The sequence below is a fragment of the Eubalaena glacialis genome, chromosome 1 (genome assembly GCF_028564815.1).
Source record: "Eubalaena glacialis isolate mEubGla1 chromosome 1, mEubGla1.1.hap2.+ XY, whole genome shotgun sequence".
Lineage (NCBI taxonomy): Eukaryota > Metazoa > Chordata > Mammalia > Artiodactyla > Balaenidae > Eubalaena > Eubalaena glacialis.
In genome coordinates this window covers 179912906-179937516 of record NC_083716.1, presented here as the reverse complement: position 1 = coordinate 179937516, position 24611 = coordinate 179912906, and the positions used below count along the sequence as shown (strand labels likewise).

The following is a 24611-nucleotide window of genomic DNA, read 5'->3' as shown; positions in this document are numbered from 1 at the left end:
ACATGATTTCTGCATCATGCATAGCTGACCCTCTGTATCACACCCCCACCCCTGCATGCATACCAAAGTCTGCCCACGCTCAAGTCGCTTATATAAAATGCTGTAGTATCTGCGTATCATCTTTACATAACCTCCTGTATACTTTAAATCATCTCTAGATTAATTATAATAGCTAATACAATGTAAATGCTATACAAATACGATGTAGATATTACGTAAATAGTTGCTGATGTGCAGCAAATTCAAGTTCTGCTTTTTGCAACTTTCTGGAATTTCTTTTTTCTTCAAATATTTTTGATTCGTGTTCGGATCTATGGATATGGAACCCGGGGATACAGAGGGCTGATTGTAATTTCATGTTTCCAACATATTATCACAATTAATTCACCGTTCTATTTCAGCTTCCCGTGTATCATTGAGATAAACTATGTTCCTCATTATCTTCAAATTAGGATATTCTGGTAGGATTTCAACCTTAAGCCACAGGTATTCCCCAAGATGTAGAAAATATTGAACTGGAAGTCTCATTCCAATAATAGTAAGGAAGGACCTTAATTATTCTATAAGACTTCATGTATTCTATTTTTTTCCAAAATGGAGCTAGAAACCTTTCACCTATACATCATACTCTCTTTATGCTAGAACTCCTTGATCTATAGACTCAAACAAAAATGTTACATTTGATGATAAAAAGGGCATCATGAAGGCAATGTTTTTAAGTTCCTCACAATTGAGATGGTTTAAAAAAAGAAAATTATCTTGAAAGAACTTAACCTTTTCAGACAAATTTTACTTTTTCTAATGTAAAGTCTTTAGCATTTCCTATAAAATAGGTGCCATCTAGTGGCCAGAACAAGAAACTAGCGTCGCTAAAAAATTAGGTACCAACAGCCCACTGCTGAACTAATCCAGTGCTTTCTATCCCTGTAATTTATACTGATTTGTCAGATAAACACATGGAACAACCCAGGCAAGTCTGTTTCCACCAGGTGAGCTATATGCTTACCAAGAGTCACCTGTAATTGTTCCTAAATCTGTTAATATACTTAAATCTGTCACTGTAATTTAATCTAAGTATTGCTTTTAACAAAGCACAAAAAATGGGCGGGGGGGGGGGGGTTCTTTGAAAACTAAGATGAATGTTTCATAAAGACTCATGAAGGAAAGCCACATAAAAATTGCTGTCAAATCAGAAGACAACTGTAAGGAACTGCATAATAATCAACAAGGATTATGTACTTGGCTGTTTCTTTGATTAAAGAAACCAAAACAATGTATTGTAAGTATAGCTTCTGCAAGAAAGACAATTGAAACTTCAATCTGCAGACGCATATGCAAATGAAAGGCCTCAGCAAGTACATCAAAAGGCTGGTGAATCAATGTCAATTCATGTGTCTTATCTTACAAATTTAATTTTAACATAAGTTTTTGACTCCCCACTTTAACCCAGTTTTTTTTCTATTAACAAAGTCCTGATCATTATAGATGAGCATTTCTTACCCATAGTCAAAGAGATCATTTGTCAAAACAGATGAGATCCTTGTTATAAAAACATTTTTATATTTTAATAGCACGAGGTAGAAGAAAATTTCATTACAGTTAAATACTGGCATCTTATAATCAAAGAAGTATCATTAAGTCCAGAAGACTATGGTCATTACCTTAATGTAGATAACGGCATCTGTCCCATAGCCCTCTAGGGAATACAGCTTTAGGTCTCCTTGGAAGTACTGTGCATAAAGGCGTGATATGGGCAATCCGTAACCAAAACCAGCCTGTTTGATGAGAAAAATGAAATTCTATTCGGAAAGCCACACACTGAAATACTTCTCTAATTAAAATAAATGTTATTGGAGTATCCCAGGGCTATCAGAGCCTGCATCTATAAGATCAGTTAATACTTAAGTATTAAAAATGATCAAGCTGCAGCCCAGTTGAGTACTGCATTAGATGGCTTCCCTCTGGTCATTTAAAATTCCTCATTCTTCTTATTTGTATAAAACGACCTGTGGGGGTCTAGAAGAAGCACGTTTCTCCTCTTTATTGCCCTGCTCCAGAGCATCCCAATACTGCTTTCGGTGATAATACATAAAACATGTTCCCTCTCAGGAGCAAGAGTAGAAAAAGCCTGGTGGCAGCCTAACAGATATATCTCATGGCTTCACACCATGAATTGCAGCCCGTGTTCTGAACCTGAAGAGATCCCTAATAGTTCTCTTTTAATTCTCACTGACAGGTCACTTCCCCTGTGTAAAAATCTTCAAAGCACCCCAAAACCCACCCCACCCCCATCATCCCAGCCCACTGCCTAAAAATCCAAGCTTCTAAAAAGGAGCTTTCAAGACTGTAAGATCAGGTCTGTGCCGCCCACTTTCCAGTCCAGCTGAAGTAAATCTCTGCTCCTAAGTTCCTCAAACAGATCATGTTATTTTTCACATCTGTGTCTGTTCATTCTGTTCCCAGTATCTGGAATGGCCTTCTTTACCTGGATAAATCCTACCAATTCTTTAATACAAAGAAGAAGATTTGGATAAATGTAAAAAAGGGTTTTATCACCAACTCAGATGTTCAATGACATTCCATATAGTACTTCAGTAAAGAGTGTATGTGGATTCAGGAATCAGTACTATTAACAAATCCAGGCTCTGGCCTTATCTACCTCTATCATTTATTACTTGATTTTTTTAAACCAGAGTTTCTGTTTACCCCTCCAAATCAACTATCCATTCTCCACATTTCTCCTTGCCCTGGGAGGCTGACCTGAACAGATGTCAGTGGATTTCTGTGCCCTCTGGTTCCAGTGGGTCTAGCCAATGGGGAACCCAGTAGGAGTTCCAAGGGAGTCAAGTCAGGGTATTCATCCCCTGCTTCTTTCTCACTGAGGTTGCTTCCCCTGGGCAGGCTGGGTCCCTGGAGAGTAAGCAGCTGCTCTGCAACTTTCCCTCTGGGTTCTGCTAACTTCTCCTTCTCCCCTTGAGTCAGGGTGGTGACAGCTCTGCTGCTGCTAGCCAGGATTCCTGTGCTATCCCACCCCTATTTCTATAATTTGTCTCTTCGTAGATAAGCCTTCCCTGAATTATCATAATTTGAGCTATCTCTTTCCAGGTGGGACCCTGACTGATAAATTAAGTGGCTCTAGAAATGGCTCCAAGAAAACTGCATGAGCAGGTGGCTCAGGAACCCATGGTACCTGATCTACTTTATCACTGCCTCTCCCTGAACCTACCACACCTGTGGACCCATCAGGCTTCCCCTATAATAGTTAACAGAAAAGTAAAACAGCATGGGCCTGGTCCACTGCTGGATCTACACAGTGTCCCACACCAGCCAAAAGTGGACTGCCCTTTCACTACAGCCTCCCTCAGGGCCGGGCCTGAAAGACAGGAGTGAAAGCAAATCCTACCAGTGGGTGGAATTCAAAGTGGAACACCTACATGGACCATGGGCAGTGGCAAACAGGCTGGCTGCTCAGAGACTTGGAAAGAACAAAACTGGATTAACAGAAGGTCGGAAGAGGGAAATGTGGACAGTCCTCTCTGAACAGGCTTACAGTGTGAAGACATTCCATCCATGTAGATGCCCACCAGAAGGCATCCATGTGGAAGAAGCTCTCAGTAATCAGGTATGACCTGATGACCACTCCTGTGGAGGTCAAGCAGCCTTTCCCTGGCTGCGCCAGTGCTTGCCTACTGGGTCCACTTACAAAGGGGTCATGACATCAGGAAGGAGGCTCTGTAAAAGCTTAACAATAGGCTTACCCTCGGTAAGGCTATGTAGGTGTATGGGCAGCCTGCGCCACATCAAGCCTCCTGTTTTCTTAAAAATTCAAGTAAATTTTGCATCCTAAACAAACACTTACATGGCATTTACTATGTGCCAGGTACTATAAAAAGCATTTTAGATATATTAACTCAATCTTTATAATAATTCAATTTTTTTTTTTTTTTGGCCACACCACGCTGCATGTGGGATTTTAGTTCCCCAACCAGGGATCGAACCCATACCCCCTGCAGTGGAAGCACGGAGTCTTAACTATTGGACCACCAGGGAAGTCCATAATTTGAAATTTAAAGCTGGGGAAACTATGGTATTGAAAAGTCAAAAATATTCCCAAGGCTACACAGCTAGGATGTAGTAGAGCTGAGAATGGACCAGACAGTTTAGATTCAGAGTCTGGACAAGTACACTATGCTGCTCTCCACAAATATTCTACAATGTTTGTTCACTACAAAAGCAGCATATCCCTTTTCTCCACTTCTTAGAGTAAAATCAGAATCTAAGAAGATACTGGTTGACCTTTTCTGTCCCATGGCACATGGATGCCTGCCCATATCTCAACTTGAAAAGCACATTCCTAGAGCAATCATTTTAAAAGTCTGGTAAGACATGAACTGTATTACAGTTGTAGCTACAGAATCTGTGCTGTGTAACTAGAATGTGCTGTGCAATTAGAACGAAGTCCTTTTAGTAACTTCCTAGGAAAGAGCCTAAAATAGACCCATCTTATACTGTTTTTAATCACGTTACAGCATAACTCCAGTGTATATGCCAGAGAACCTTCAAAGCCTGGAAGAACAAGAGTTTTTCCAGAAATACAGGTAAGAGATTTGGCAAAGCACTTTTCTGGGTGTTGGAGGACCATGAATGAGTCCATTCAAAAGCTAACCTTATTAAAACCTGAAAATAGGTGACTATGATCAATTAAAAAACCCATCAACGCAATTATCATCTGAGCCATTTTCAGGCTGGCAATTAAACTGATCAGAGCTCTAGTCATACTTCTCAGTCAAACATGTAACCTTTCTAATTACAAGTACTTGAGGGGAAAAAAAAACAAACACTGAAGATTAAACCAAGTACTAGTAAAGCTGGTAATTTAGGCTTCACATTAGAGATAGTATATCAAAATGTGGTTTACCACATGGAAACTACTGACACAGCACTATTAAGCTTGGCAACAAGAACTCTAAAACCATACTCCTTGTCCTATGCTCTTATCATTTTTAAAAAAAGCATTTTAAAAACTATAAATTTAGAGGAAAGTGGGGATTTTTCCCCCCTTAATAGCTTCCTTTTGTCCTTGTGGTGAAACCTACACTATCGCTTAACTGATTTATGTGGTAACTTATTTTATGACAAGTCACAAAAACCTGCTTCACAATTTCTTGATCACATACCAAGGGCACTGCTCGGGACGTCTCAACACGAGGCCGGGGTGCAGTTGAATACATGTAGTTGAAGAGTCGGTCAATTTTCCTCAGAGGAACACCACCTCCTCGGTCACTCATCTAAGGTAAGAAAGGATCACGGCCTGTGACCAAGTCCCAGAAACAGCAAAATACCAACACATGCTGTGTCACCATTTAACTGCTGCCTGAAGAGCTCTGCTTTCCAAAATGAATACCACGCGATCCAAGTTGCGAATGTAAACATTTCCCTCACTGCTGGACTTAACCCCTCTAATATGTAGAATTCTAAGACATAAGGAACTCCACTGTAATACAAATTTCAATGCTGTGGCTTTGTGTAAATATTGCAGTCACACTAATGATGCAGTACAGCACACAATGGGGCATAGGCTTAGCTTATCTTGGATGTAACAATAAATTTGTAATTCCTTTCTGGCAGTTTGGCAACCAGATGAAACATGCATGTACCCTTTGACCCAACAATGTTTATCCTGAGAAAATAATCCGAAAAGCATGCTAAGTATGTATGAGAATATCCATCACAGCACTGTGTAGAACAGCTAAAACTGGATTACCACCTAAATAGGGGGCTATTTAAGTAAACTAACATACATTCTAAAACAGAATACTATTTCGCCACTAAATATTAGGTAGAACTGTATGTACTGGCATGAGAGGCTCATAAAATATTGTTAAGTAGCAAAAAAAATGGAGAAGCATTTATGACATTCTAATTCTGCAAAAATTATAATGAAGTCTAACAAAATATAATTCTATTGTCAATGGAATTATGAGTGATTTTCTTCTTTTGAGGTTTTAGTTTCTTAATTTTTTTCCACAATTACCTCTATTATGGAAAAAAAAGTATAATTTCCATTTTCAGGGAGGAAAAAAACAGAACCATTTCATTGTGTTTTAGAGTCTCATCTACAAGTAATTTCACAGCATAGTCTCCCAGACAACTTTCTGGTGAGTTATAAAGGACATAGTTCTTTACATTGTTCTTATGTCATTTTCCAACTCAAATCATATGGTAGCTTGAATTTAGTAATTTATTTAGATTGTCTTCATTGTTTTCCTTCAGTTAACAAGGACTTGTTTTCCTAGCTATTGTACAGCTTATCTTCTAATCTACTTCAGCCATTTTCCCTTGTCACAAAATCTAAATTGATTCTACTATCTATAATATTAACATGGTTGTGATATACAAACCTGCTTTTAACATATGTATATAGATATACAGTAAAAACTGTATGGAATGATATGTATTAAAAAGCCAACTTGAATGGCTTATAGCTGAGTTTTTATATAGTCTCTAAAAATCTTTATGTGCACATCTATTACTCTCACAATGGAAATTCATAGCTGTTTTAATTTTTAAAATACAAATCTGCTTTGAAATATCATTTGAAGACTGGCCTCTGATGTCTATAATTAGATAACTACCGTATAAAAATATATAAGAACTTTATTAAGAACTTGTATATGTAGCATTATGCTTGAAATTGTTCTTGGCTATGAATTGAAGCCCTGTGAAGAGATTTATTTTAGTAAGATAAATGAAGGGCGATGGGTATTTTCTGAGATCCATCAATTTGTTAATTATTCATCCTTTAATTTAATGCTCTGCTGCACATTTGCTGGTAATATGAGTCAGAAGTGTGGTTCTATAAATATTAAGTAAACACATTAGATACTAAGATAAAAAGGTACACTTCAATAAATATTTCCTGATTTTCCTTAACCTTTTGGTCAGAAACACTACAGCAATCCAGCAGGTATGAAACAAGAAGTGATTTCTAGCCATAGGTTAGTATGATAAAAGCAGAGAGTGGAACAGAAAGGCCAGGGGTGACTCTGAGAAGTGTCATCTCATTGGAGGTGAAGGGGTAATCTAAGCTATGGAAATATAGTTAAAAATTGATAAAGGTAACTGCTTTTGCTTTGCAGCCAAAAATGCAATAAACTGGAACCAGTACATTTTTAAAGTGGTCAAAAGAGTTTCCAAGAGAATTGTAACAGGTATTATAACAGAACCTGAGTTCTTTGGGAAAAAGGGACAGAGGGAATAACGGAGAGACAGATACGTTTGGTCTGCATATATTTAAGACAAGAAGTGGGGGTCTGGGCAAGATGGCGGAAGAGTAAGACGAGGAGATCACCTTCCTTCCCACAGATACATTAGAAATACATCTACACGTGGAACTGCTCCTACAGAACACCCACTGAATGCTGGCAGAAGACCTCAGACCTCCCAAAAGGCAAGAAATTCCCCACGTACTTGGGTAGGGCACAAGAAAAAAGAAATAACAGAGACAAAAGAATAGGGACAGGACCTGCACCAGTGGCAGGGAGCTGTGAAGGAGGAAAGGTTTCCACACACTAGGAAGCCCCTTCGCGGGCAGAGACTGCGGGTGGCAGAGGGGGGAAGCTTCAGAGCCACGGAGGAGAGCGCAGCCACAGGGGTGCGGAGGGCAAAGCGGAGAGATTCCCGCACGGAGGATCGGTGCCGAGTAGCACTCACCAGCCTGAGAGGCTTGTCTGCTCACCCGCCGGGGCGGGCGGGGGCTGGGAGCTGAGGCTCGGGCTTCGGTCGGATCCCAGGAAGAGGGGACTGGCATTGGCGGCGTGAACACAGCCTGAAGGGGTTAGCGCACCACAGCTAGCCGGGAGGGAGTCCAGGAAAAAGTCTGCAGCTGCCGAAGAGGCAAGAGACTTTTTCTTGCCTCTTTGTTTCCTGGTGCGCGAGGAGAGGGGATTAAGAGCGCCGCCTAAACGAGCTCCAGAGACGGGCGCGAGCCGCGGCTATCAGCGCGGACCCCAGAGACGGGCATGAGACGCTAAGGCTGCTGCTGCCGCCACCAAAAAGCCTGTGTGCGAGCACAGGTCACTCTCCACACCGCCCCTCCCGGGAGCCAGTGCAGCCCGCCACGGCCAGGTTTCCGTGATCCGGGGACAACTTCCCTGGGAGAGCTCACGGCGCGCCTCAGGCTGCTGCGACGTCACGCCGGCTTCTGCCGCCGCAGGCTCGCCCCGCCTCCTCTTTACCGCTCCCTCCCCCCGGCCTAACTGAGCTAGAGTCCCCGAATCAGCTGCTCCTTTAACCCCGTCCTGTCTGGGCGGGGAACAGACGCCCTCAGGCGACCTACATGCAGAGGCGGGTCCAAATCCAAAGCTGAACCCCGGGAGCTGTACGAACAAAGAAGAGAAAGGGAAATCTCTCCCAGCAGCCTCAGAAGCAGCGGATTAAAGCTCCACAAACAACTTGATGTGCCTGCATCTGTTGAATACCTGAATAGACAACGAATCATCCCAAATTCAGGAGGTGGACTTTGGGAGCAGGATATATTAATTTTTCCCCTTTTCCTTTTTTTGTGAGTGTATATGTGTAAGCTTCTGGGTGAGATTTTGTCTGTATAGCTTTGCTTTCACCATTATTCATAGGGATCGGTCCGTCCGTTTTTGTTTGTTTTTTTTTTAACTTAAAAAAATTTTTTTCTTAATAAAGGTTTTCTTAATAATTTTTTCCTTATTTTCTATTTTTAAAAATTAAAAAAATTTTTTTTCATAATAAGTTTTTTCATATTTTTTATTTTAAAAAATTAAAAATTTTTTTCTTAATGAATTTTTTTCTTAATAACTTTTTTCCTATTTTTTATTATAAAAAATTAATAAATCTATTTTTAAAAATTAAAAAAATTTTTTTCTTAATAAATTTATTCTTAATTTTTTTCTTATGTTTTATTATAATAGCTTTATTTTATTTTATTTTATTTTATTCTCTTTCTTTCTTTCTTTCTATTTTTTCTCCCTTTTATTCTGAGCCATGTGGATGAAAGGCTCTTGGTGCTCCAGCCAGGCATCAGGGCTGTGCCTCTGAGGTGGGAGAGCCAGCTTCAGGACACTGGTCCACAAGAGACCTCCCAGCTCCATGTAATACCAAATGGCGAAAATCTCTCAGAGATCTCCATCTCAACATCAAGACCCAGCTTCACTCAACGACCAGCAAGCTACAGTGCTGGACACCCTATGCCAAACAACTAGCAAGACAGGAACACAGCCCCATCCATTAGCAGAGAGGCTGCCTAAAATCATAATAAGGCCACAGACACCCCAAAACACACCATCAGACGTGGACGTGCCCACCAGAAAGACAAGATCCAGCCTCATCCACCAGAACACAGGCACTACTGCCCTCCACCAGGAAGCCTACACAACCCACTGAACCAACCTTAGCCACTGGGGACAGATACCAAAAACAATGGAACTATGAACCTGCAGCCTGTGAAAAGGAGACCCCAAACACAGTAAGATAAGCAAAATGAGAAGACAAAAAAACACACAGCAGATGAAGGAGCAGGGTCAAAACACACCAGACCTAACAAATGAAGAGGAAATAGGCAGTCTACCTGAAAAAGAATTCAGAATAATGATAGTAAGGATGATCCAAAATCTTGGAAATAGAATAGACAAAATGCAAGAAACATTTAACAAGGACGTAGAAGAACTAAAGAGGAACCAAGCAGTGATGAAAAACACAATAAATGAAATTAAAAATACTCTAGAAGGGATCAATAGCAGAATAACTGAGGCAGAAGAATGGATAAGTGACCTGCAAGGTAAAATAGTGGAAATAACTACCGCAGAGCAGAATAAAGAAAAAGAATGAAAAGAACTGAGGACAGTCTCAGAGACCTCTGGGACAACATTAAATGCACCAACATTCGAATTATAGGGGTCCCAGAAGAAGAAGAGAAAAAGAAAGGGACTGAGAAAATATTTGAAGAGATTATAGTTGAAAACTTCCCTAATATGGGAAAGGAAATAGTTAATCAAGTCCTGGAAGCACAGAGAATCCCATACAGGATAAATCCAAGGAGAAACACACCAAGACACATATTAATCAAACTATCAAAAATTAAATATAAAGAAAACATATTAAAAGCAGCAAGGGAAAAACAACAAATAACACACAAGGGAATCCCCATAAGGTTAACAGCTGCTCTTTCAGCAGAAACTCTGCAAGCCAGAAGGGAGTGGCAGGACATATTTAAAGTGATGAAAGAGAAAAACCTACAACCAAGATTACTCTACCCAGCAAGGATCTCATTCAGATTTGATGGAGAAATTAAAACCTTTACAGACAAGCAAAAGCTGAGAGAGTTCAACACCACCAAACCAGCTTTACAACAAATGCTAAAGGAACTTCTCTAGGCAAGAAACACAAGAGAAGGAAAACACCTACAATAACAAACCCAAAACATTTAAGAAAATGGGAATAGAAACATACATATGGATAATTACCTTAAATGTAAATGGATTAAATGCTCCCCCCAAAAGACACAGATACAAAAACAAGACCCATATATATGCTGTCTACAAGAGACCCACTTCAGACCTAGAGACACATACAGACTGAAAGTGAGGGGATGGAAAAAGATATTCCATGCAAATGGAAACCAAAAGAAAGCTGGAGTAGCAATTCTCATATCAGACAAAATAGACTTTAAAATAAAGAGTATTACAAGAGACAAAGAAGGACACTATATAATGATCAAGGGATCGATCCAAGAGGAAGGTATAACAATTGTAAATATTTATGCACCCAACATAGGAGCACCTCAATACATAAGGCAAATACTAACAGCCATAAAAGGGGAAATCGACAGTAACACAATCATAGTAGGGGACTTTAACACCCCACTTTCACCAATGGACAGATCATCCAAAATGAAAATAAATAAGGAAACACAAGCTTTAAATGATACATTAAACAAGATGGACTTAATTGATATTTATAGGACATTCCACCCAAAAACAACAGAATACACATTTTTCTCAAGTGCTCATGGAACATTCTCCAGGATAGATCATATCTTGGGTCACAAATCAAGCCTTGGTAAATTAAAAAAAATTGAAATCGTATCAAGTATCTTTTCCGACCATAACGCTATGAGACTAGATATCAATTACAGGAAAAGATCTGTAAAAAATACAAACACGTGGAGGCTACACAATACACTACTTAATAACGAAGTGATCACTGAAGAAATCAAAGGGGAAATCAAAAAATACCTAGAAACAAATGACCATGGAGACACGACGACCCAAAACCTATGGGATGCAGCAAAAGCAGTTCTAAGAGGGAAGTTTATAGTAATACAAGCCTACATCAAGAAACAGGAAACATCTCGAATAAACAACCTAACCTTACACCTAAAGCAATTAGAGAAAGAAGAACAAAAAAAACCCAAAGCTGGCAGAAGGAAAGAAATCATAAAGATCAGATCAGAAATAAATGAAAAAGAAATGAAGGAAACAATACCAAAGATCAATAAAACTAAAAGCTGGTTCTTTGAGAAGATAAAATTGACAAACCATTAGCCAGACTCATCAAGAGAAAAAGGGAGAAGACTCAAATCAATAGAATTAGAAATGAAAAAGGAGAAGTAACCACTGACACTGCAGAAATACAAACGATCATGAGAGATTACTACAAGCAACTCTATGCCAATAAAATGGACAACCTGGAAGAAATGGACAGATTCTTAGAAATGCACAACCTGCCGAGACTGAACCAGGAAGAAATAGAAAATATGAACAGACCAATCACAAGCACTGAAATTGAAACTGTGATTAAAAATCTTCCAACAAACAAAAGCCCAGGACCAGATGGCTTCACAGGCGAATTCTATCAAACATTTAGAGAAGAGCTAACACCTATCCTTCTCAAACTCTTCCAAAATATTGCAGAGGGAGCAACACTCCCCAACTCATTCTACGAGGCCACCATCACCCTGATACCAAAACCAGGCAAAGATGTCACAAAGAAAGAAAACTACAGGCCAATATCACTGATGAACATAGATGCAAAAATCCTCAACAAAATACTAGCAAACAGAATCCAACAGCACATTAAAAGGATCATACACCATGATCAAGTGGGGTTTATTCCAGGAATGCAAGGATTCTTCAATATATGCTAATCAGTCAACGTGATACACCATATTAACAAATTGAAGGAGAAAAACCATATGATCATCTCAATAGATGCAGAGAAAGCTTTTGACAAAATTCAACACCCATTTATGATAAAAGCCCTCCAGAAAGTAGGCATAGAGGGAACTTTCCTGAACATAATAAAGGCCACATATGAAAAACCCACAGCCAACATCATCCTCAATGGTGAAAAACTGAAACCATTTCCACTAAGATCAGGAACAAGACAAGGTTGCCCAATCTCACCACTATTATTCAACATAGTTTTGGAAGTGTTAGCCACAGCAATCAGAGAAGAAAAAGAAATAAAAGGAATCCAAATCGGAAAAGAAGAAGTAAAGCTGTCACTGTTTGCAGATTACATGATACTATACATAGAGAATCCTAAAGATGCTACCAGAAAACTACTAGAGCTAATCAATGAATTTGGTAAAGTAGCAGGATACAAAATTAATGCACAGAAATCTCTTGCATTCCTATATACTAATGATGAAAAATCTGAAAGTGAAATTAAGAAAACACTCCCGTTTACCATTGCAACAAAAAGAATAAAATATCTAGGAATAAACCTACCTAAGGAGACAAAAGACCTGTATGCAGAAAATTATAGAACACTGATGAAAGAAATTAAAGATGATACAAATAGATGGAGAGATATACCATGTTCTTGGATTGGAAGAATCAACATTGTGAAAATGACTCTACTACCCAAAGCAATCTACAGATTCAATGCAATCCCTATCAAACTACCACTGGCATTTTTCACAGAACTAGAACAAAGAATTTCACAATTTGTATGGAAACACAAAAGACCCCGAATAGCCAAAGCAATCTTGAGAACGAAAAACAGAGCTGGAGGAATCAGGCTCCCTGACTTCAGGCTATATTACAAAGCTACAGTAATCAAGACAGTTTGGTACTGGCACAAAAACAGAAATATAGATCAATGGAACAGGATAGAAAGCCCAGAGATAAACCCACGCACATATGGTCACCTTATCTTTGATAAAGGAGGCAAGCATATACAGCTGAGAAAAGACAGCCTCTTCAATAAGTGGTGCTGGGAAAATTGGACAGGTACATGTAAAAGTATGAAATTAGAACACTCCCTGACACCATACACAAAAATAAACTCAAAATGGATTAAAGACCTAAGTGTAAGGCCAGACACTATCAAACGCTTAGAGGAAAACATAGGCAGAACAGTCTATGACATAAATCACAGCAAGATCCTTTTTGACCCACCTCCTAGAGAAATGGAAATAAAAACACAAATAAACAAATGGGACCTAATGAAACTTAAAAGCTTTTGCACAGCAAAGGAAACCATAAACAAGACCAAAAGCAACCCTCAGAATGGGAGAAAATATTTGCAAATGAAGCAACTGACAAAGGATTAATCTCCAAGATTTACAAGCAGCTCATGCAGCTCAATAACAAAAAAACAAACAACCCAATCCAAAAATGGGCAGAAGACCTAAACAGAAATTTCTCCAAAGAAGATACACAGATTGCCAACAGACACATGAAAGAATGCTCAACATCGTTAATCATTAGAGAAATGCAAATCAAAACTACAATGAGATATCATCTCACACCGGTCAGAATGGCTATCATCAAAAAATCTAGAAACAATAAATGCTGGAGAGGGTGTGGAGAAAAGGGAACACTCTTGCACTGTTGGTGGGAATATAAATTGATACAGCCACTATGGAGAACAGTATGGAGGTTCCTTAAAAAACTAAAAATAGAACTACCATACGACCCAGCAATCCCACTACTGGCCATATACCCTGAGAAAACCATAATTCAAAAAGAGTCATGTATCAAAATGTTCATTGCAGCTGTATTCACAATAGCCAGGACATGGAAGCAACCTAAGTGTCCATCATCGGATGAATGGATAAAGAAGATGTGGCACATATATACAATGGAATATTACTCAGCCATAAAAAGAAATGAAATGGAGGTATTTGTAATGAGGTGGATGGAGTTAGAGTCTGTCATACAGAGTGAAGTAAGTCAGAAAGAGCAAAACAAATACCGTATGCTAACACATACATATGGAATCTAAGGAAAAAAAAAAAAAGGTCATGAAGAACCTAGTGGCAAGACGGGAATAAAGACACAGACCTACTAGAGAATGGACTTGAGGATATGGGGAGGGGGAGGTGTGAGATGTGACAGGGTGAAAGAGTGGCATGGACATATATACACTACCAAATGTAAAATAGATAGCTAGTGGGAAGCAGCCGCGTAGCACAGGGAGATCAGCTCGGTGCTTTGTGACCACCTAGAGGGGTGGGATAGGGAGGGTGGGAGGGAGGGAGATGCAAGAGGGAAGAGATATGGGAACATATGTATATGTATAACTGATTCACTTTGTTATAAAGTAGAAACTAACACACTATTGTAAAGCAATTATACTCCAATGAAGATGTTTAAAAAAAAAAAAGACAAGAAGTATGGCACTCTGATGACAAATATATTGTGAAAGAGATGTGAAAATTGAAAAACTCTAAAGATTATTTGAAGAAAAAAATCAAGAATCATAGAAACATAAGCCTACGCCAAGGAAAAGGAAAGAGATTGTGAAAGAGAAGGGCAGTGTGGAGTAATGTCAACAGGAAGACAGAGGAAGAGAAGTTTGCCAATTAGTTTGAAAATTTTCTCCTCAGTGCATGAAATCACCACCTCTCAACGTCATCTGAGACCTGTCATCCCTAACGTCCTGTTTCCCATAACAGTAGGCTCCCTGGGCTAATATATGTGGATTTTCAGGTCCACAGGAAATGAACCACTACTAATTTGATGACAGTTCTGAAGGCAGGAAATTTACTAATCCTGAATTCACCCATAGCTCCTGAAGTTTCTTATTCAACAGCTTTTTAAGGTCCGGTTTGTAAAACTGCCAACAGTGAATGGACCAAGACATTTAAGTTTTAATTTATAAGACATGTGGCTTTAACACTTACGTTATTTACTGAATATAGACCAAACACCAAATCTGAAACAGTACCTAGACTTGTAAGTCATAAAAAACCAATTCTTTCACAGGATTTTTAGCAGAGGGATAAAAAGTAAAAAAATGTCAATAATTTCAACAAGCTAAAAGAATGGGGGGAAAAAAAACCCAGGCCTTGATCCTGAAAAGTCTAGAGTAAGTGATGGGGATGAAAGCTCTACTGAAGAAAATTAAAGCAAGCATTTAACATGGAAAGCGCTAACAAGAGCAGATGCAGTCATGTGACCTGGATGTGAGGGGAGCCTGATATAGCTAAGGGCTTGTACAGAAGCTTCTGGAACAGTCTGTTCAAAACCCTTATAAGCCTTTCTTTAAACAGCTTTATGGAAATATAATTCACATACCATACTATTCACCCATTTAAAGTATACGACTCAATGGTTTTTAACATACAGGCATACCTGTGAGATATTGTGAGTTCATGTCCAGATACCATAATAAAGCAAATATCACAATAAAACGAGTCACTTGAGTTTTCTGGTTTCCCAGTGCCTATAAAATTATGTTTACACTTATCCAGTAGTCTATTAAGTGTGCAACAGCATTATGTCTAAAAAAATGTACATAAACATTAATTTAAAAATATAAAACAAAAAACAATTAGAATATCAAAGATCACTGATCACTACAATAAATATGATAATGAAAAAGTTTGAAATATTGCAAGAATTACCAAAATGTGACATAGAGAAATGAAGTGAGCAAATGCTGTTCGTAAAATGATGCCAACAGACTTGCTCAACGCAGGGTTGCCACAAACCTTCAGTTTTTTACAATAATGCTGCAAAGTACAATAGAGTGAAGCGCCATAAGACAAGGTATGCCTCCATTCACAGGTATGTACAACCACCACCACAGTCAATTTTAGAGTATTTTCAAGAAACCACGGGCTCTTTACTGATTACACTCCTAAGCAACCACTAATGTATCTCTTGTCCCTATATATTTGTCTATTCTGGACTTTTCATACACATTAAATCATAATGGGTGGCCTTTTGTGATTAGTTTCTTTCACTTAGCATATTGTTTTCAATGTTGTAGCATCCATGTTGTAGCATGAGCCAATACCTCATTCCCTTTATGGCCAAATAATATTCCATTGTATGGATGTACCACATTTCTGTTGATCTATTCGTCAGCCAATGAACATCTGGGTTGTTTCTAGATTTTGGCTACTGTGAATAATGTTTCTATGAACACTCATGTATAAGTTTTTGCTTAAATACCTGTTTTCAAGCTTTTGGGGTATATACCCAGGAGTGGAATTGCTGGGTTATTATGAACCTTTCTTTATACCAGACAGACAGAGTCCCTAAGCAAAGCCTGTCCCCCAGCACAGAACAAGTCACTGATGAGTGCTGAAGAGCTCAGTGAACCTGGATCCATACAGTGATGGATGACCACAAGTGATGGAAAGCAGCTGCAGACCAGCATGCTAAAGCACAGGAAACACAAGCAGAAAAAGGGACGAGAAAGACCATGCTGCAGCACAACTGATGCCCCAAAGCAGAAGACATATGGGACTTATTTTGAATCAAACAGACCTCAATAAGCAAGTAGCTGACACATAACTAACCAAAAAATAGGCACACATTAGCATCTGGACTGGAAAAAAGTGACACACTCACATTACTTTTTCAGCAGAGAACATTCCCATATATTTATTTGTGCCTCATTCTTTTATATGAATAGCCAAGAGGGATAAACAGAAAAAAGGAATTCAGAGGAAACAGTACAGAGAGCTGAAGCATTTTAATTTTTAAAAAAATAACTAATATCACTATCCTCAGAGTGATTTTAAAAAAGGATGAAACCAGAACAGAATACTATAAAAAAAAAAGGAATAATAAAAAATAAGTTCCTGGGAAATTTATAATAGAAATAAAAATTCAATAGAGGAGTTGGGAATTCAAAGTCAAAGAAATCTCAAAGTAGAATGAAAAGTTCAAGATATAAAAAACAAGAAAAAAAGATAAAAATCAGAGGGCCATTTCACGAAGCCCAACATCTTTGAAATATGACTATTCAGAAAGAGAAACAGTAAAGAAGAAAGTATTTCAAAGGAACAGTGGAAATTCTAAAGGACCCAGCTCAATGGGTACAAAAAGGCTCACATCAAGTCACATCATTATGAAATTTCAGAACAGAGCTGAAGATCTTAAAAACTTCAATTAAACAAAGAAAACAACAAAACCTGTCACTTATAACTGGTCACATACAAAGGAACAGGAATTGGAATGAGCATAAGTCTTCTCAAAAGGAATAGCAGGAGTGACGTCAGCAGAAACAGTGGAGAAAGGAGCTCCAAAAAGTCCTCCATCAAAGCACCAAAGCAAAAAGGCAAAAATTGTCAGGACTCTGGAAATTAACCAAAGGCTTGTAGCAATCTGGGGAGTATTGACTCAAGAAAAACAACAATGAGCTTTGTGGTATTTTAACTTGGCTTATTCCCATCTCCCATTCCCCCACCCATCAACAACTTGCAACCAGAGTTGCCTGGCAGCCACTGGGAAGACTCTTTCTCTCACCTGATTCTGAGCTCCCCAGTGCAAAAAAGTCTTCCACGCACGTACTCCCCATCCTCAGAAACACTTGTCAAAAACAATTAGAGGTAACTAATTAATTTGACAGCTGCCTGAGGCAGCCTACAACAGTTAAGGCAAATAATAGGCTACCCAAAAAACTTAGTAGGAAAAGCTAAGGAATGAGATGTCCATAGGGGCTTAGAAAAGCTCAAGGATATCCTGAAATCTAGAAGGTCATGCTCATGCCCAGGGCTATGTTCAGGAAGAACCTAAGAGGGTCCTAATCTTTCACCTCTGACCTTGAGGCTCTGTACAAGCAGAACCTGCAGGTTAATTCAGAGTTGTCAACTGCCTGGCTAAACATTGAAGGTGTGCCCCAATATGCACACAGAGTCTCCTAACAAAGACTGGGAGAAGGCATTTAAAGAAACCTCAGTCCAATCATTAGTTGACCACTAAGCACAAAGCAAGCACAACAAAGAATATAGACATTACAGAATTAGTTTCATAATGAAAAGCCACCAAACAAACAACTACCACCAACAACTTTAGGGACCTGGAAAGTAACTGATCTTCAGAGTTGTTGCATCATATATATATATTTTTTATACCACACCCAGTTTTCTTTATTAATATCTTACACTAATATGGTACACGTGTTACAATTAATGAACCAATAGTGATACGTGATTATTAACTAAAGTCCACATTTTGTTCACATTATGCCTTTTTTCCATAACAGGACACCCCATTACGATTGTCAGGTAAATGTCTCCTTAGGCTTCTCTTGGCTGTGATAGTTTCTCAGACTTTCCTTGTTTCTGATAACCTTTCAGAGTTTTGAGGAGTTCTGGAGAGTATTTCATAGACCGTCTCTCAGCTGGGATCTGTTTGATGTTTTGCTCATGGCTTGACTGGCGTAAAGGGTTTGGGGAAGGAAGACCACAAAGGTAAAGTGCTCTTCCCATCACATCCCATCAGGGGTTCCTACTATCAACATGACTCATTTTTTTTGGTTATGGTATTTTTTTTTAAACATCTTTATTGGAGTATAATTGCTTTACACTGTTGTGTTAGTTTCTGCTGTATAACTGAATCAGCTATACATATACATATATCCCCGTATCTCCTCCCTCTTGTGTCTCCCTCCCACCCTCCCTATCCCACCCCTCTAGGTGAACACAAAGCACTGAGCTGATCTCCCTGTGCTATGTGGCTGCTTCCCACTAGCTATCTATTTTACATTTGGTAGTGTATATATGTTCATGCCACTCTCTCACTTCATCTCAGCTTACCCTTCCCCCTCCCAGTGTCCTCAAGTCCATTCTCTACGTCTGAGTCTTTATTCCTGTCCTGCCCCTAGGTTCTTCAGTACCTTTTTTTTTTTTTTTAGATTCCATATATATGTGTTAGCATATGGTATTTGTTTCTCTCTTTCTGACTTACTTCACTCTATATGACAGACTCTAGGTCCATCCACCTCACTACAAATAACTCAATTTCGTTTCTTTTTATGGCTAATATTCCACTGTATATATGTGCCACATCTTCTTTATCCATTCATCTGTCGATGGACACTTAGGTTGCTTCCATGTCCTGGCTATTGTAAATAGAGCTGCAATGAACATTGTGGTACATGACTCTTTTTGAATTATGGTTTTCTCAGGGTATATGCCCAGTAGTGGGATTGCTGGGTCGTATGGTAGTTCTATTTTTAGTTTTTAAAGAAACCTCCATACTGTTGTCCATAGTGGCTGTATCAATTTATATTCCCACCAACAGTGCAAGAGGGTTCCCTTTTCTCCACACCCTCTCCAGCATTTATTGTTTGTAGATTTTTTGATGATGGCCATTCTGACCAGTGTAAGGTGATACTTCACTGTAGTTTTGATTTGTATTTCTCTAATGATTAGTGATGCTGAGCATCCTTTCACGTGTTTGTTGGCAATCTGTATATCTTCTTTGGAGAAATGTCTGTTTGGGTCTTCTGCCCATTTTTGGATTGGGTTGTTTTTTTGATATTGAGCTGCATGAGCTGCTTGTAAATTTTGGAGATTAATCCTTTGTCAGTTGCTTCATTTGTAAATATTTTCTCCCATTCTGAGGGTTGTCTTTTCATCTTGTTCATGGTTTCCTTTGCTGTGCAAAGGCAATTTTAAGTTTCATTAGGTCCCATTTTTTTATTTTTGTTTTCATTTCCAAATAAAAAGGGGTCAAAAAGGATCTTGCTGTAATTTATGTCATAGAGTGTTCTGCCTATGTTCTCCTCTAAGAGTTTTATAGTGTTTGGCCTTACATTTAGGTCTTTAATCCATTTTGAATTTATTTTTGTGTATGGTGTTAGGGAGTGTTCTAATTTCATTCTTTTACTTGTAGCTGTCCAGTTTTCCCAGCACCACTTATTGAAGAGGCTGTCTTTTCTCCATTGTATATTCTTGCCTCCTTTATCAAAGATAAGGTGACCATATGTGTGTGGGTTTATCTCTGGGCTTTCTATCTTGTTCCATTGATCTATATTTCTGCTTTTGTGCCAGTACCATACTGTCTTGATTACTGTAGCTTTGTAGTAGAGTTTGAAGTCCAGGAGCCTGATTCCTCCAGCTCCATTTTTCGTTCTCAAGATTGCTTTGGCTATTCGGGGTCATTTGTGTTTCCATACAAATTGTGAAGTTTTTTGTTCTAGTTCTACGAAAAATGCCATTGGTAGTTGATAGGGATTGCATTGAATCTGTAGATTGCTTTGGGTAGTATAGTCATTTTCACAATGTTGATTCTTCCAATCCAAGAATATGGTATATCTCTCCACCTGTTTGTATCATCTTTAATTTTTTTCATCAGTGTCTTATAGTTTTCTGCATACAGGTCTTTTGTCTCCTTAGGTAGGTTTATTCCTAGGTATTTTATTCTTTTTGTTGCAGTGCTAAATGGGAGTATTTCCTTAATTTCTCTTTCAGATTTTTCATCATTAGTGTATAGGAATGCAAGAGATTTCTGTGCATTAATCTTGTATCCTGCTACTTTACCAAATTCATTGATTAGCTCTAGTAGTTTTCTGGTAGCATCTTTAGGATTCTCCATGTATAGTATCATGTCATCTGCAAACAGTGACAGCTTTTCTTCTTCTTTTCCAATTTGGATTCCATTCCTTTTTTTTTCCTTCTCTATTACTGTGGCTAAAACTTCCAAAACTTTGTAAAATAACAGTGGTGAGAGTGGACAACCTTGTCTTGTTCCTGACCTTAGAGGAAATGGTTTCAGTTTTTCACCACTGAGAACGATGTTCGCTGTGGGTTTGTCATACATAGCCTTTATTATGTTGAGGTAAGTTCCCTCTATGCCTACTTTCCGGAGGGTTTTTATGATAAATGGGTGTTGAATTTTGTCGAAAGCTTTTTCTGCATCTATTGAGATGATCATATGGTTTTTATCTTTCAGTTTGTTAATATGGTGTATCACGTTGATTGATTTGCATATATTGAAGAATCCTTGCATTCCTGGGATAAACCCCACTTGATCATGGTGTATGATCCTTTTAATGTGCTGCTGGATTTTGTTTGCTAGTATTTTGTTGAGGATTTTTGCATCTATGTTCATCAGTGATATTGGCTTGTAGTTTTCTTTCTTTGTGGCATCTTTGTCTGGTTTTGCTATCAGGGTGATGGTGGCCTCGTACAATGAGTTTGGGAGTGTTCCTCCCTCTGCTACATTTTGGAAGAGTTGAGAAGGATAGGTGTTAGCTCTTCTCTAAATGTTTGGTAGAATTCACCCGTGAAGCCATCTGGTCCTCAGCTTTTGTTTGCTGGAAGATTTTTAATCACAGTCTCAGTTTCAGTGCTTGTGATTGGTCCGTTTATATTTTCTGTTTCTTCCTGGTTCAGTCTTGGAAGGTTGTACTTTTCTAAGAATGTGTCCATTTCTTCCAGGTTGTCCATTTTATTGGCATATAGTTGCTTGTAGTAATCTCTCATGACCCTTTGTATTTCTGCAGTGTCAGTTGTTACTTCTCCTTTTTCATTTCTAATTCTATTAGAGTCTTCTCCCTTTTTTTCTTGATGACTCTGGCTAATGGTTTATCAATTTTGTTTATCTTCTCAAAGAACCAGCTTTAAGTTTTATTGATCTTTGCTATTGTTTGCTTCACTTCTTTTTCATTTATTTCTGATCTGATCTTTATGATTTCTTTCCTTCTGCTAACTTTGGGGGTTTTTTGTTCTTCTTTCTCTAATTGCTTTAGGTGTTAAGGTTAGGTTGTTTATTTGAGATGTTTCTTGTTTCTTGAGGTAGGATTGTATTGCTATAAACTTCCCTGTTAGACTGCTTTTGCTGCATCCCATAGGTTTTGGGTCATCATGTTTTCATTGTCATTTGTTTCTAGGTATTTTTTGATTTCCTCTTTGATTTCTTCAGCGATATCTTGGTTATTTAGCAGTGTATTGTTTAGCCTCCATGTGTTCGTATTTTTTACAGATTTTTTTCCTGTAATTGATATCTAGTCTCATAGCGTTGTGGTCGGAAAAGATACTTGATATGATTTCAATTTTCTTAAATTGACCAAGGCTTGATTTGTGACCCAAGATATGGTCTATCCTGGAGAATGTTCCATGAGCACTTGAGAAGAAAGTGTATTCTGTTGTTTTTGGATGGAATGTTGTATAAATATCAATTAAGTCCACCTTGTTTAATGTATCATTTAAAGCTTGTGTTTCCTTATTTATTTTCATTTTGGATGATCTGTCCATTGGTGAAAGTGGGGTGTTAAAAGTCCCCTACTATGATTGTGTTAATGTTGATTTCCCCTTTTATGGCCATTACCATTTGCCTTATGTATTGAGGTGCTCCTATGTTGGGTGCATAAATGTTTACAGTTGTTATATCTTCTTCATGGATTGATCCCCTGATCATTATGTAGTGTCCTTCTTTGTCTCTTGTAATAGTCTTTATTTTAAAATCTATTTTGTCTGATATGAAAATTGCTACTCCAGCTTTCCTGTGATTTCCATTTGCATGGAATATCTTTTCCATGCCCTCACTTTCAGTCTGTCTGTGTCCCTAGGTCTGAAGTGGGTCTCTTGTAGACAGCATATATACGGGTCTTGTTTTTGTATCCATTCAGCCAGTCTATGTTTTTTGGTTGAAGCATTTAATCCATTTACATTTAAGGTAATTATTGATATGTATGTTCCTATTACCATTTTCTTAATTGTTTTGTGTTTGTTTTTGTAGGTCTTTTCCTTCTCTTGTGTTTCCTGCCTAGAGAAGTTCCTTTAGCATTTGTTGTAAAGCTGGTTTGGTGGTGCTGAATTCTCTTAGCTTTAGCTTGTCTGTAAAGGTTTTAATTTCTCCATCAAATCTCAATGAGATCCTTGCAGGGTAGAATAATCTTGGTTGTTGGTTTTTCCCTTTCATCACTTTAAATATGTCCTGCCATTCCCTTCTGGCTTGCAGAGTTTCTGCTGAAAGATCAGCTGTTAACCTTATGGGGATTCCCTTGTATGTTATTTGTTGCTTTTCCCTTGCTGCTTTTAATATATTTTCTTTGTATTTAATTTTTGATAGTTTGATATGTGTCTTGGCATGTTTCTTCTTGGATTTATCCTGTATGAGACTCTGCACTTCCTGGACTTGACTATTTCCTTTCCCATATTAGAAAAGTTTTCAACTATAATCTCTTCAAATATTTTCTCAGTCCGTTTCTTTTTCTCTTCTTCTTCTGCAACCCCTATAATTCGAATATTGGTGCATTTAATGTTGTCCCAGAGGTCTCTGAGAGCGTCCTCAATTCTTTTCATTCTTTTTTCTTTATTCTGCTCCCTTTCTCTTCTTTGTTTGCACAACTCCTGGGGTTCAGCTTTGGATTTGGCCCTGCCTCTGCATGTAGGTCACCTGAGGGTGTCTGTTCTTTGCTCAGACAGGACAGGGTTAAAGTAGCAGCTGATTAGGGGGCTCTGGCTCACTCAGGCCGGTGGGGAGAGAGGGGTATGAAATGCAGGGCGAGCCTGCAGTGGCAGAGGCCAGCATGACATTGCAACAGCCTGAGGTGCGCCGTATGTTCTCCCGGGGAAGTTGTCCCTGGATCACGGGACCCTGGCAGTGGTGGGCTGCACAGGCTCCTGGGAAGGGAGGTGTAGATAGTGACCTGTGCTTGCACACAGGCTTCTTGGTGGCTGCAGCAGCAGCCTTAGCGTCTCATGCCCATCTCTGGTGTCCGCGCTGGTAGCTGCGGCTCGCACCCATCTCTGGAGCTCGTTTAGGCAGTGCTCTGAATCCCCTCTCCTCACACACCCCGAAACAATGGTCTCTTGCCTCTTAGGCAGTTCCAGACTTTTTCCCGGACTCCCTCCCGGCTAGCTGTGGCACACTAACCCCCTTCAGGCTGTGTTCACGCAGCCAACCCCCATCCTCTCCCTGGGGTCTCACCTCCGAAGCCTGAGCCTCAGCTCCCAGCCCCCAGTCACCCCGGCAGGTGAGCAGACAAGCCCCTCAGGCTGGTGAGTGCTGGTCGACACCAAACCTCTGTGCGGGAATCTCTCTGCTTTGCCCTCTGCACCCCTATTGCTGCGCTCTCCTCCGTGGCTTTGAAGCTCCCCCCGCCTGCCATCCCCCATCTCCACCATTGAAGGGGCTTCCTAGTGTGTGGAAGCTTTTCCTCCTTCACAGCTCCCTCCCCAAGGTGCAGGTCCTGTCCCTATTCTTTTGTCTGTTTTTTCTTTTTTCTTTTGACCTACCCAGGTATGTGGGGAGTTTCTTGCCTTTTGGGAAGTCTGAGGTCTTCTGCCAGCGTTCAGTAGGTGTTCTGTAGGAGTTGTTCCACATGTAGATGTATTTCTGATGTATTTGTGGGAAGGAAGGTGAGCTCGTGTTAACTCCTCTGCC

At 39.2% G+C, this 24611-nt stretch overlaps 1 protein-coding gene across 4 annotated transcripts in view; it reads right to left on the bottom strand.

Annotated features, from left to right (window-relative positions):
• PDK1 (pyruvate dehydrogenase kinase 1) overlaps positions 1–24611 on the bottom strand; it is a 44890-nt gene that overhangs the window by 2976 nt on the left and 17303 nt on the right. For all 4 annotated transcript variants that reach the window (XM_061184947.1, XM_061184957.1, XM_061184968.1 and 1 more), the window contains 2 exons: positions 5178–5288; positions 1662–1775 (listed from right to left, as the gene is read on the bottom strand). In XM_061184947.1, coding sequence (XP_061040930.1) covers positions 1662–1775; positions 5178–5288 — 225 coding nt within the window. The remainder of the gene's footprint in view (positions 1–1661; positions 1776–5177; positions 5289–24611) is intronic.